This window comes from Halichoerus grypus, chromosome 1 (genome assembly GCF_964656455.1).
Source record: "Halichoerus grypus chromosome 1, mHalGry1.hap1.1, whole genome shotgun sequence".
NCBI lineage: Eukaryota > Metazoa > Chordata > Mammalia > Carnivora > Phocidae > Halichoerus > Halichoerus grypus.
Window position 1 is genome coordinate 54,439,711 of NC_135712.1, and position 13,591 is coordinate 54,453,301.

Consider the following 13,591-nt stretch of genomic DNA (forward strand, 5'->3'; position numbering starts at 1 on the left):
TGGTCAATTAAAAAAAAAAAGCTGTATGAATGACACAAAGAAAAAATATTCAGGATAAGCAGATAGCGATAGGAAGGTGGTGGGAGTGGTCAGGGAAGGCTTTTCTGATAAGGTAACATTTAAGAGGATACCTTAATAAAGTGAGGAAGTAAGCCATGGAGATGCCTAGGAAAAAAGAGCTCCAGAAAGGAGGAGGAGTCAGTGAGAAAGTCCTGAAACAGGAGTGCTCACATGCTCTAAAAAGAGCGGAGAGATTAGTGGGCCTGAGAGAAGGGAATGAGAGAAGGAGAAAGGGTAGGTGAAGATTCTGTACCCTATTCTGAGGATAGGGGTCGGGGGGGGTGGGTGGGTGATTCCACACCAAGCAATTCTGCAACACCAGCTGGGTATCCTACCCTCAACTCAATTCTATCCAAAGATAGCATCAGATTCCATGGGTTAAGTGTTCAGTTCAACAAGATTGTTACTCCCCCACTTCAGATGTTAGTTGCAAGTCCAGGTTGTCTCCTGGGCTGTTGACTCACAGGCTATAGATTCATGGCTCCAGTGACCCCCTCCTTGGGTTCAATTAATTTGCTAGGGACTCACAGAACTCAGAGGAACATTTTATTTACCATAGGAACAGTTTATTATAAAAAGATATAACGCAGGAACAACCAGATGGAATAGAAGGCAGAGGGCAAAGTATAGGAAAAGAGTGCAGAGTACAGTTTCCTCCCCAAATCTTCATGGGTTCACCAACCTGGAAGCTCTCCAAACCTGTCCTTTTGGGTTTTTATGGAGACTTCATTTCAAGGACATGACTGGTTAAATCATTGGCCATTGGTGATAGAAATCGATCCTAAGCCCTCTTTTCTCCCCCGTTGGAGGTGGGACTGAAAGTTCCATCTGTCTAACCACACGGTTAGTTCCTATGCTGACCAGCCGCCATCCTTAGGTACAGTCCAAAAGTCACCTCATTAACATAACAAGATCACCTGTATTGCTCTCATCACTTAGAAAATTCCAAGGGTCTTAAGAACTCTGTGTCAGAAACTGGACCAAAGATCAAATATAATTTATTTTATTATAAATCACAATATCACAGTAGGAGATGGGATTAGAGAGATTTAGAAATATCACAGAGGACAAGGAGGCTATGATGAGAACTTGGGGTTTAGGAGGTGCCTGGGTTACTCAGTCAGTTGAGTGTCCAACTCTTGGTTCCAGCTCAGGTTATGATCTCAGGGTCCTGGGTTTGAGCCCCTCTTTGGGCTCTGCGCTCAGCATGGAGTCTGCTTGAGGTTACTCTCTCTCCCTCCCCCTCTGTGTGCATACATACACTCTCTCTCTCAAATAAATAAATCTTTTTTTTTTTAAAAAAGGACTTAGGGCAATCAGAGAAAGACATGTATCATATGACCTCACTGATATGAGGAATTCTTAATCTCAGGAAACAAACTGAGGGTTGCTGGAGTGGGGGGTGGGGTGGGAGGGATGGGGTGACTCGGTGATAGATACTGGGGAGGGTATGTGCTCTGGTAAGCGCTGTGAATTGTGCAAGACTGTTGAATCTCAGATCTGTACCTATGAAACAAATAATGCAATATATGTTAAGAAAAAAAAAAAGAAGAGGATAGCAGGAGGGGAAGAATGAAGGGGGGGAAATCGGAGGGGTAGACAAACCATGAGAGACGATGGACTCTGAAAAACAAACTGAGGGTTCTAGGGGTGGGGGGAGGATGGGTTAGCCTGGTGATGGGTATTAAAGAGGGCACGTTCTGCATGGAGCATTGGGTGTTATGCACAAACAATGAATCATGGAACACTACATCTAAAACTAATGATGTAATGTATGGGGATTAACATAATAAAAAAATTTTAAAAAAAGGACTTAGGGTTTAAGTAAGATGGGAGCTATTGATAAGTCTAGAGTGAAGAGAAGACATGAACTGACTTATACCATGAAAGGATCACCACTGGCTGTTCTGTGCAGAACTATCAGTAATGAGACAAGGGTGAAGACAGGGAGACCAATAAAGAAGCTATTGTAATAATCTGGTAAGAAACAATGGCTCAGACTATGGTAGCACTGGACATGGTCATGGTAAGTAGTGATGAGTTTTATATATATTTAAAGGTAGCCACAACAAGGCAGAGACAAAGGAGTTTAGGATGATGCTAAGAGTCAGGGCAACTGAGAGAATCCAGCTGACATTTACTAAAGACTGAGAAATGAAGAGTTGGTAGCAGGGGCTACCTTATACCCATTAGGATGGCTACTATTAAAAAAAAATTTTTAATAAGAAATGATAAATGTTGACAAATATGTGGAGAAATTGATAGCATTATGGCATCGCTGGTGGGAATGTAAAATGATACAGCCACTATGGAAAAGAGTATGGTATGGTTCCTCAAAAAACTTTAACATAGAATTACCATTTAATCCAGCAAGTCCCTCTCTGGGCTAAACACCAATATTCACAACAGTATTAATCACAGTAGTGAAAGGTAGAAGCAACTCAAATGTCCATAAATGGATAAATGGATAAACAAAATGTGAAATATACATACAATGGAATATTATTCAGCTTTAGAAAGGAATGAAATTCTGACACACACTATAACATGGATGAATCTTGAAGACATTACGCTAAGTGAAATAAGCCAGACATAGAAAGACAAATACTGTAGGATCCCACTTACATGAGATACCTAGGGTAGGCAAATTCGTAGAGACAGAAAGAAGAATAATGGTTGAGAGGGGTTAAGAAAAGGGGGTAATAGGGAGTTATTAATAGGTACAGAGTTTCCGTTTGGGATCATGAAAAAGTTCTGGAGATGGATACTGGTGATGGTTGCATGACACTGCGAATGTACTTAATATCACTGAACTATACACTTAAAAACAGTTAAAATGGTAAACTTTATATTATGTATATTTTACCACAACTGAAAATATAAAATTTTTAAAAATAATTTATTGAAAGATTTGAATGAATGGGTTTTCTCCTTTGTGTTTTAGTAGCCAGGGAGTTTAATAATAAATGAAATAATTACAATTACTATGCTTTCTTCTTTTCCTAATTGTGATTTTCCATTTTAATGTTCATTCCAGACAGATCATTCAATGTAAGATGCCTCAGATCTTTTTGGTAAACAGGCAAGACTACAGATTTTTTTCATGTGAATGAAAAACAAAGGGAGATGAAGCCATTGCGGTCTCAACCCAATGGAAACTCTACCTTGGGAATTCTAAAGATCTTTGTCCACACCTCCATTATGTCACTTAATACATCTTCTGGTAATTTGCTCCTGTCTCTGTTTTTCTCAGCGGGCTATGTGCTGACAGCAGGGCTCTCTCTCGTCAAGCCTCTATTACCCACATTTCGCAAATTTTCTGGCATTGTCAATAATTAAGGACTGTTTCTCATTCTGAGATACAAGAATTATACATCAGAAGGGTGGTTAAGAGAATAATTTTGAGGAGCAGCAATCGAGGGAGATCGCTGATCAGTTTCAACATTTTCAAAAACCGAGAGGCGAGGTAACTGCCAGGAGAAGGGAGCAGGCCTGGGGTCGGCGAACTGAAGACAGTATGTGCCGTGGCCTCAAAGTAACTCTTACTTGCTGTGCCATCTGCCTCCACTTGTTCTTCTCTGGGTTTCTGTTTAAATTTCGTGTTTCCAAAGTGCATGATGGCTCCAATGAGTTTATAGGATCCACGCTTCTCCTCAGGAAGAAAGCCCAAGATGTCCATGGCCTGCTGTAAAAAGAGAAACAGATGGCCATGTCTTCATTTGCCTAATGGCTGCAGTAAGCCCCTCACCCCCGCTGCGTGTCACACTTCCCTACACTCCACGGGCTGTCAGAGGGAATGAAACAGATCGCCACAGCCCGAGGTGTGACAGCTCTGTTCAAAGCAATGCAGATCAGCCCTTTTGGCACTTGGTCACCCACAGTCTGCCTATCCCTTTAAAAGAGAATTAGGAAGGCTTGTTTAACTTCCAGAAGTTTTAGGACTTTCCTTCGATGCCCTGCTCCCCTCCTCTCCCTTCCAGCCATTGATCATTAGCTGGCTCTGTGAGGTAAATTATTTTGCCTTCCATCGTTATGGCAGAAAGTAGCACCAATATCTGACGGGTTGCTTATTTTGGGGGCTCCCCTATGTCCCCCCAACTTTATTCAAAGGGAAGTGTTTCAGAAAAGAAAAAACCACGGCACCAGAAAACCGCACCCTAAGAAGCCGCTGCACGTGATGAGATGTGTGTTCTCACACACTCCCAGAGGGTAGAAATCGGTACGATCTTTCTGGTGGTTAATTTAGCATATGTGTCAAGAGACTATAAAAAATTCATAATCCTTGCCTAGTAATTTCACTTTGGGGAATGTAGCATAAGGTGAATCTAATATACAGAAAAAGCATTTACCTACAAAGATATTTACCACAGGAGAAAACAAAACAGAAAATCTTTGAGTCTAACAATAGGAGAATGGCTAACCACACTACAGGACAAATGCCTGGTAAAATATTAAGTATTCATTTAAATGTTTATGAAGAGTTTGTAAGAACACTGAAAATGCTTATATTACAGGATTAATCAAAAAAGCAAACTGTATACTGAATAGTGTATGCAGTGTGATTATGCTCTTTTATTAAAAAAAAAAACGCCACCAAACCAACTATATAGTAAAAACCTCAAATAGAAAAAAAAAAAAAAAAAAAGAAGAAAGACTATAAAGACCTATACCAAACAAAACAGTGGTTGCCATTGAGCTGAAACGTCTTCCTATCTTTCCACACATTCCAAACTTACCATACTCACAAAGTGTACTTTTGCAGTAAGTAAGTAAACTTTGAACAGACACAGACTTAGAGGGACTCCTTGCACCCTCCACCCCTAGAGGAAGGAAAGTGACTTCTCCAGGACCCTTTAGAAGAAGGATCTGAAATGCTTTCATTTCTCATTGTCATTACCAAACTTGGCGTTAATAATTAACGAGCCTTACATCAGGGGTCAGCAATTCTTTAGCATCATCCCGGCTGTCCAGAGCAACTACTCCATGAGAGCAAAAGGGAAAGTCAGAGGGATTTTCAGACACCAGGAGCATGTCTGCAGTGGGAAAACCATCAGTTAAACGGTTAAAGAAATCCACAAGGCTTTAGAAAATAATTGACCGATATTCACAGTTTACTCTTACAGCTGATAGCACACTTGTAAACAAGCCAAAATAAAATCCATATTCTACAGCCAACCCTCTGCAATCAAATTTTGCCCTCTATTAACTTGTCAGTCATGTGTTAATGCCTCCCAAGAGAAGACCAGGCAGACCAAATCCAAACGCAGATTCAATTGCAGCAGCTTGAATTGGTGTGAAAAAAACAGATAATGCGTGCTGGCAAAACTTTGAAAACAGGAATTTGGCCTAGATGCATGGTTGAGGGCGGAGGACAAAAAAAATATTTTGTAAAATTATAACAGGACTGAGTTTCAAAGGCTAGGAAGTGGGCAGACCCTGGGGTTAAGCACCCGGGGAACATTAGCAATGTATCCTGTCATATCACATCCTCCCTATTAGGAGGCTGAGGCTGTCTTTCAAGGAATCCATAAATCAGCGTCCGTGTTCAGCACTGCACCTCTGATGTGTCTAAGACTCCTGACATGATTCACTTAGTCAGGAAACATAATGCAGGCGGAAGCTAAGCGGGCTGTCAGCAGCACATCAGCAACGGGCTTGGCCAAATCACATTAACCGCTTAATGCCTCACACTTGCTCCCCGTGAAGTTTCTTGGAGCTGATCTGATTTTTGTATTTATCACTTAGTGAAATGAAGCTGCTATCCTCAACCCCAAATCTCAGAAACAAATTGCACTTTTCGAATGTTCACGGCAGCTTCGTTTAGAAACAACCCAAGTGTCCATCAAGAGTTAACAAAGTCCTGTGTGTCCGTACAATAGATTATTCGTCAGCAAACGAAGGAATGAACTATGAATATATGCTACAGCATGGAAGAATCTCAAAATAATGATGCTGAGTGAAATACGCCAGACAAAAAAACAGTATATACTGTGTGATTCCAACTTATAAAATTCAAGAAAATGCAATCTAATCCATAGTGACAGGAAGAATATTAGTGGTTGCCAAGGGTCTGGGTGGGGAGGGGAAGACTCAGAGGAGTGAGAAAGGACAGAGAGGGAAGTTACAAACGATCACGAGAAGACTTTTGAGCAGATACGTGTATTATCTTGATGGCGGTGACGGTCTCGGGCATATATACGTGTCAGCATTTACATTTATGTCGACAACACTTCAATGAGGCTATTTTATAAAAGTTAAAAAGTAAAAAGAAATTGGGCCAGCTCAAAGGAGATCAAGCTGAAGGCAAGTACTAGATATACAGTATATATATTTAATATATATCTAATAGAAATATGATCCTTAAATCCTTACTTGAATGATTGATTCAAATGTCCCTGAAATGTTCATACTTCCCAAGACTCTCTTTATGTTCTTTCTCATGCCTCACTTTCTATCAAGAAAAATTTGTTGAGCTCAAACGATGTGCCAGGCATTATTGTAAGTTTTAGAGATACATCAGTGGGGGGAAAAATATCCTGCCCCCATGAAGCTTCTATTCTAACAGTAGAGACAGAAATTTTAAAAATAAGTAAAATGTATGAAAATACATGAAATGTACAATGGTAATAAGTGCCATGGAGAAAAATAGCAGGGAAAGGGGGTAAAATGTATCAGCAACACAGGGGTGCCTGGCCGGCTCAGTCAGTGGAGCATTCAGCTCTTGATCTCCGGGTTGTGAGTTTGAGCCCCACATTGGGTGTAGAGTTTACCTAAAAATAAAATCTTAAAAATACAAAGCTACAGTTTTCAATAGAGTGGTCTGGGAAGGCCTCCACAAGGTGACATTTCAATAAAGACCAGCAAGAGTTGAGGGAGAAAGTAAGTGAGGGAAGAATGTTCCAGACAGAGAAGAGCAAATGCAAAGGCCCTGAGGTAGAAATTTGCCTGGCATTTTGAGTGGCTAAAGGTGGGTCAGGAAGGGGCAAATTAAGGAAGTGGGAAGTAGTAGGTTATGAGGTCAGAGAGGCATCATGAGGACAGATCATAACTCCTCACAGGCCAGGGTGAGGATTTGGGCATTTATGCTCTATGTGAGGTAGAAAGCCACTGCAGGTTTTTGAGCAGAGGAATGACATCTGATTTTTTTTTTTTAATTTATCGTGGCTGCTGGGTTAAAGACAGAGGGAGCAAGGATGGAAGCAGGACTATCAAGCAGAAGACTGTTAAATAATCCAGGAGAGGGGCACCTGGGGGGCTCAGTCAGTTAAGCATCTGCCTTCAGCTCAGGTAATGATGCCAGGGGCCTGGGATTGAGTCCCACATTGGGCTTCCTGCTCAGCAGAGAGTTCGCTTCTCCCTCTGCCTGCTGTTCCCCCTGCTTGTGCTCTCTCTCTGACAAATAAATAAATAAATCTTAAAAAAAAATCCAGGAGAGAGATGATGGTATTTGACCAGGGTAGTAAAAGCAGCAATGGTAAGGAAGTGCTCAGAGCGTGGATTTTGAAAGTAGATGAAAGAGGTGAGAATAAGGTGGGAGAAACAGAGGAGTTCAAGGGCTTGTCTTAGACACATTACACTTGAGATGCTATAATGAATACATGCTATAACATGGAAGAATCTCAAAATAATTATGCTGAGTGAAATAAGCCAGACAAGAAAAGAGGATATACTGTATAATTCCATCTTACAAATTTCTAGAATTTTTTTTTCGTTTAAAGTGTTTTATTTTTGTGTAAACTAAAAGGAAATTGACACACTAAAATCGCAAAAGACCTTGGGCATGCACATTAACCTTGTTAAGGGTTCTTCTACATGTCTTTCTTTTCCATAGGAATTTCCCTTAAACGTTTAAAACCCATAGTTTTTACTGTATATACAGCCTAAACCATGGCAATCTATGATTCTGTCATTTTACACTGTGCAAAATCCTCAAAATATAGTGGTACCACAGGAAAAAAAAATCAGTCACAAGTAAATTCCATTGTAAGCCATTCATATAATTTGGTTCTTCTCCAAACCAAGTCGAGATATAAAAGAGTCAGTTAGCTAGGAGTCTGGAATCCTGGAGAGAATCTGGACTCGTGATCGAACTGTGGAAGTCATCAGATGGGAACAATCTTTAAAGCTGTCAGTCTAGATGAGGTCACCACGGGTTAGATGCAAGGACTGAGCCCCAGGGCGCTCTAAAGTTATAGGCCAGATGAAAGAGAAAGAGCCACAGAGAAATACCCAGAGATTTAGGGGAGAAACAAGGGAAGGTGGTGTGCTAGAAACCAAGAGGGGAGATTCTCAAGGAGGAGGGAGTAATCAGTGGTGTCAAATACTGTCATGACTTTCAAGGTCAAGAAATGTCTATATATTCTTTTGCAAGGCTCATTCATGGCTTTACTGATGACTCTCAAATCTTTATTTTCTGAGCTCCAGACCTAGAACTCCAACTTCCCACCAGACATGTCAGTGCAGATGGCTATAAGTAGCTCAAGTCCAACACTACCAAAACCGAATCTATGATATTTTCCATGTCTGCCCTGAAGCTATGCCTCTTCTGTGGTTCCTTATGCTGGTGAATGTCAGCGCCTTACTCAGGCTAGACGTGGGGGTGCCATGAAATGTCCTTTCACGGCTCAAATACAGACATCATTTCCATGTCTTTCAAATCAAAGTATTAATCTTTTTTCTCTAGAATAGGTGTATGCTATGAGGAGGAGGTAAGGATACAAAAATAACATGGTCCCTTCCCTCAAGGAGGCTACAGGAATCACACACCTAACCAGTGCAGGAAATGCTGTGTTTTTAGGGTGAAAGGGTGTTTCAGTTGGATTTTTCAGTTCATACCGAAACAAAAAACAAACAAAAAAAAGCCAGACACACACAAAAACAAAACAAACTACCTCCTAAAATCATTTTGCCAAGAATATCCGTTTAGATCACTCTAAATTATAACAGTTCATATACTTTTCATTTTATTTCATTTTTGTCAATACTTTGCATTAGGTCATTTTTAATCATTTCCATTCTGGTTATGAAGACCAAAGGTGCTATATTTGACATTATTTTCTGTATGTGGAATATAGAAAAATAGAAACCTAGAAAGCCTCACTACTTGGTCAGGCCCAAATTATTGATAAATTGAACTTAGAACATAGTTTCTAGTATTTCTGTTAGGCTGAGCCACCTACCCACTCAAACCCATGTTTGTAACTATGATGGGAATTTCCTTCCTCCTTTGCCACAGACACAAGGAGGGTCTTGCTCCCATCCAAGCAGGCCCAACAATCGGACAAACACTGGGAAATAGAATGGAAAGAGCACCACATGTCCAAGGTCTATAAGACCCGGAGGAGGAAGGAGTCAACATTCAGGAGGGGACCGGGAGTAAGGGGTCATGGTGGGCCCATGTGTTACACATGCACTCCTCTCCCCACCCCCCCCACCTGCTTCCAGACACATCATTTCCAGAAGTCATGAAGGACACCTAATGGGCTTCTCCTTCATCTCACTAACCAGCAATATGGCTGATGCACTAGCCTACCCATTCACTGCAGCACCTATAGTCAATTTGAAGTGGTAGCTCTTAGAAGCGTAGAGACCACATGTATGAGTGTTTGAGGGACTCTGAAAGGCCTTTAGCTCAAAACATCTTCCCCACTGGGCCTTATCAAAATTTATTTTCAAGGAGCAATGAATTTTAATTGTGTTGAGGCTTGAGGTCACCTCAGAGTATCATGTAAACAGAGATTCCTTTATTTAATTAATTTCCTTTCTATCAAGAGGAATGGCCCTGAGAGAATGTAAAAAAAAAAAAAAAATGCAAACAACAGTGAATACATTTTTGTGAGACACTATGAGGGCCAGGGAGACTGTCTAGGCCAGATACGGCCCACACAGAAGATTGTTGACCAGGCTGTGGGCATGTGGAGAATGGGGGGGAGTTTGTCAGGAGGGCTGGGGACAGCATAAAGAGGAGGCACGAGAGTATGCTAAAGGTAAAAGTCAATTGCTTCGCAACTTCAAAAAATGCAGGTCTCAACCTTCACATTGGTTCATTTCTAGATCCCACTCTAGGAGATGCAAAGAGCCCTTTAAGAGTGGGCATTTTATATGTTTTATGTGTTTGTTTTAATGTTTTATATGTCTTCCTGACATTAAATTTTACTTTCTGCATGGCTGCATGTTCTCCAAGACTCGGCTGAGTTCACTATAAAAAGGAGCAAAGCTGACATTGGGCCAAAAAATCCCTTAAAATCACAAAGTCCTGGGACACCTGGGTGGCTCAGCCAGTTAAACGTCTGCCTTCAGCTCAGGTCATGATCCCGGGGTCCTGGGATCGAGCCCCGCATCGGGATCCCTGCCTGGCGGGGAGCCTGCTTCTCCCTCTCTCACTCCCCCTGCTTGTGTTCTTTCTCTCGCTATCTCTCTCTCTCTCTCTCTCTGTCAAATAAATAAATAAAATCTTAAAAAATAAAATAAAATCACGAAGTCCTGTGGCTAGTACCTCTATGCCACATCACCCATCATTACCTGTTTCCCACACTGCCATGTACAGCTGAAGAGGTTGTACACTGCCCAACTCCGGAGAGAATCATTCACATAGTCTACAGTTTGAATGGCATTCTCTAGAGTCGGGCAGGGCACAATCCGCACACACACGTCTTGTTCCTCCTAACAACCAGTGGGGAGGGAGGGAGTAAAAATAGGAGATCAGTTCAAGAGAGACCTAATGGGTCAAGGGAGTACAACTCAATATGCTCCAGAATAGGAGGTCCCGATGCCAACAATTTCTTTCCCCAGAGGTCTTCAGACCTCTAGTAGACAGGTCGGGTGCACCTCTTGGCAACCACCACTCTTTGTTACTGCCATGTACTAAAGTGAGTACCCAGGGCAGTAGGCAAAATGTCAAAGATTTTAAGAGACAAGGACATGTTTCGTGACCCCTCACCCTAGAGTTCATAAACCTGTTGAATAGCAAGAATGGGTACAATAAATAAACAGAAAAAAATAGACAAAGAAGAGAAGAAAAATAGGAAGATATATGCAGGACCCAGCTATCCAGTTGGCATTAAGAGCAAGAATTTCGAGGAGTCACATCTGAGGGGCTGAAGAAGTGGGTTTTAGCCATGCCTTGAACAAGGGTCAGCCTAAACTGAAAGGTAAGGGGAGGAGGGATGTTCCAGATCCTGTAGAGACTAGTTGGGGGCTGGCTCTGCGATAACACATCACCCCATTCCTTGGCTCCTTCCGTGGGTGGCCAGCCTCCCGACTGATTTTCCATACCTGGTTTTTTTGTAGTACTGACAAGTGCTTCTGTTTTAGGAAACTTGGACATAATCCTTACGTTGCTAAGGGGTGCTCTCTCTCGTAACAATCCTCAGGACACTCTGAAGCTCTCTTTTGGCAAACGTGAATAAAAAGAGTTCAAATTCTAAAATGTCCCAAAGAATGACCAGCGGTGTTGAGAACAAATGGACTGACAATACCCAATTTGGACCACCAGATGTCAGTCTTCGTACAGTAATCAATCTCCGCAGCCCCCAAAGACTCAACGAGATCAATGAACTCAAGATAAGCTTGCATTTTCCACAGCAGCCCAGAGCCTTAAGACAGTTCTATTAGTAAACAGAGATGCTCCCCCAAATTTTACAGTCCCTGCTGATACCCCACATTGGACCTGATGTGTCAGATGGCTTGTACAGCAGAGAAATCTGTGCTAAGAACCTTAGATGTGGCAGGACTAATCAAAGGAAGATCCAAAAAAAAATCTGTTCCAGGTTAGGTGGAGGGAAAGTGGGAATGAGAACGGCTGCTGAGTTCATATCACCAATTGCACCTGTGACAAAAATCACTGTCCAGTTTGCAGAGCTTGCCCCATTAGGTGAGGGCACTTTGAAGTTGAAGGCCATGTAACACCGCTAAGTGTATGATTAACATATTTAATCTAGCATAAGAGGCTGGGGGGAATCACTCCCCATTAATTTGCTTGCCTGGATCTTTGCTCTCATCCCACAACCACTCCTGTGGGAGCATCTTTGTCCTCAGTGGTTTACTTCATACGCAAGACGTTTGCGATCCAATCAGCTTGTCATTCTCCCCTTCGAAAGACTTCCCATAATCTGCCTTAGGCTGCAAGGTGCTGCTTGATCTGACCCTGCCCACCCCCCCCCCCCTACATTACCTTCTTCTCTCCACCAACTGCAATGGCCATTTTGCTATTTCAAGAATAAACCAAATGCCTTCCTGCCTCAGAGCCTTTGCACTCACTGTTCCCTCTTCCTGGAGCTTTATTCCTGGAAATCTCGCCTGCTCACTCGCTTACTCATTCAGGTGTCTGCAAAAAAATTGCCTTCCCAGAGAGGTCTTGCCCGACCATTCTATCTAAAATATAACCACCTACTATCCTACCAAACCCAAATTCACTGTCTTCTCACCCTACTTTTTTTTGTAGACCTACTATTCTCTAAAATTATATGTGTCTTTGTTTACTTGTTATTTCTTGTCTCTCATACTAGAATGTAAGCTCATGAGGGCAGGGACCTGTCTGTCTTATTTATTTTCCAATCCCCATGCTTAAAAAAGCAGTGCCTGGTGCACACACAGCAGTCACACAATAAATATTGAGTGACTGCATGAAGTTCATTCTCTTACCCCACAAGTCACTTTTCTATTTCTCTTCATGGCATTACATTTATCCTCGTCAAATTGTAAAACTTGGGAATATTTTTGACTCATCACTCTCCTTCATTCCTACATTCAGTCATTGCTAAGACTTATCTATTCTTCTATGAATCCATCCCCTTTCTCCCATTCCCACAGACACAACCTTACACAATGCCTTGTCATTTCATACTAGGACTACTATAGTCCCTTCCCTCTAGGATCTCTGCCTTCCTTCCACCCTGCCCACCACACTAGCTTAATTGTTGCTGCCCTCAGCAAATCATGACCTCCTATTACCCTACCCCTATAACACATGCACAACCCCCCCGCCCCCACCAATTCCTTGAGTTCAGAAACTATCAGGATAAAATCTCTACTATTCCTCTATGCAAATTCTTTCCTCCAGTCAACCTGATCTCTCTGTTCCCTGATCTTGTCCTGCCTTTTCCTGCCACTGTACCCACTATTCCTCCCATAGGAAATACCCTCCACTCATTACTCTGGTTAAATCCCCTTCCCATGCTTCATACCCCAACCCAAAACCTCCCTTCTTTATAAAACTCCCATTGACCACTAAACACCATGGCAGTGACCCACTTCTGGCCCCTTGTCTATGCCACCCATGTGGTTCTAATCTTCAAATCACTGAAGACCTTAAATTATCTAATGTTTTTACACACATTCACTCACACACACACACACACACACACACACACACACACACACACTCATTCATTTATACCTTCTGGGCATCCTACCCACTTCCAAACACCAAACACTACCAAATTGGAAAAACATTTACTCTCTAGCAATATAAAATTATAGAACATTGGTTTTATAATTGGTTTAATAATTGTTTACCTTTCAGGATGAATAA

The 13,591-nt window shown here is 41.8% G+C and overlaps 1 protein-coding gene across 1 annotated transcript in view; it reads right to left on the reverse strand.

Annotated features, from left to right (window-relative positions):
* The window catches only part of MYH15 (myosin heavy chain 15), a 152,859-nt gene that overhangs the window by 121,479 nt on the left and 17,789 nt on the right, over positions 1–13,591 (reverse strand). Inside the window, 2 exon segments of the mRNA XM_078058924.1 lie at positions 3,607–3,745; positions 4,990–5,093. Coding sequence (XP_077915050.1) covers positions 3,607–3,745; positions 4,990–5,093 — 243 coding nt within the window.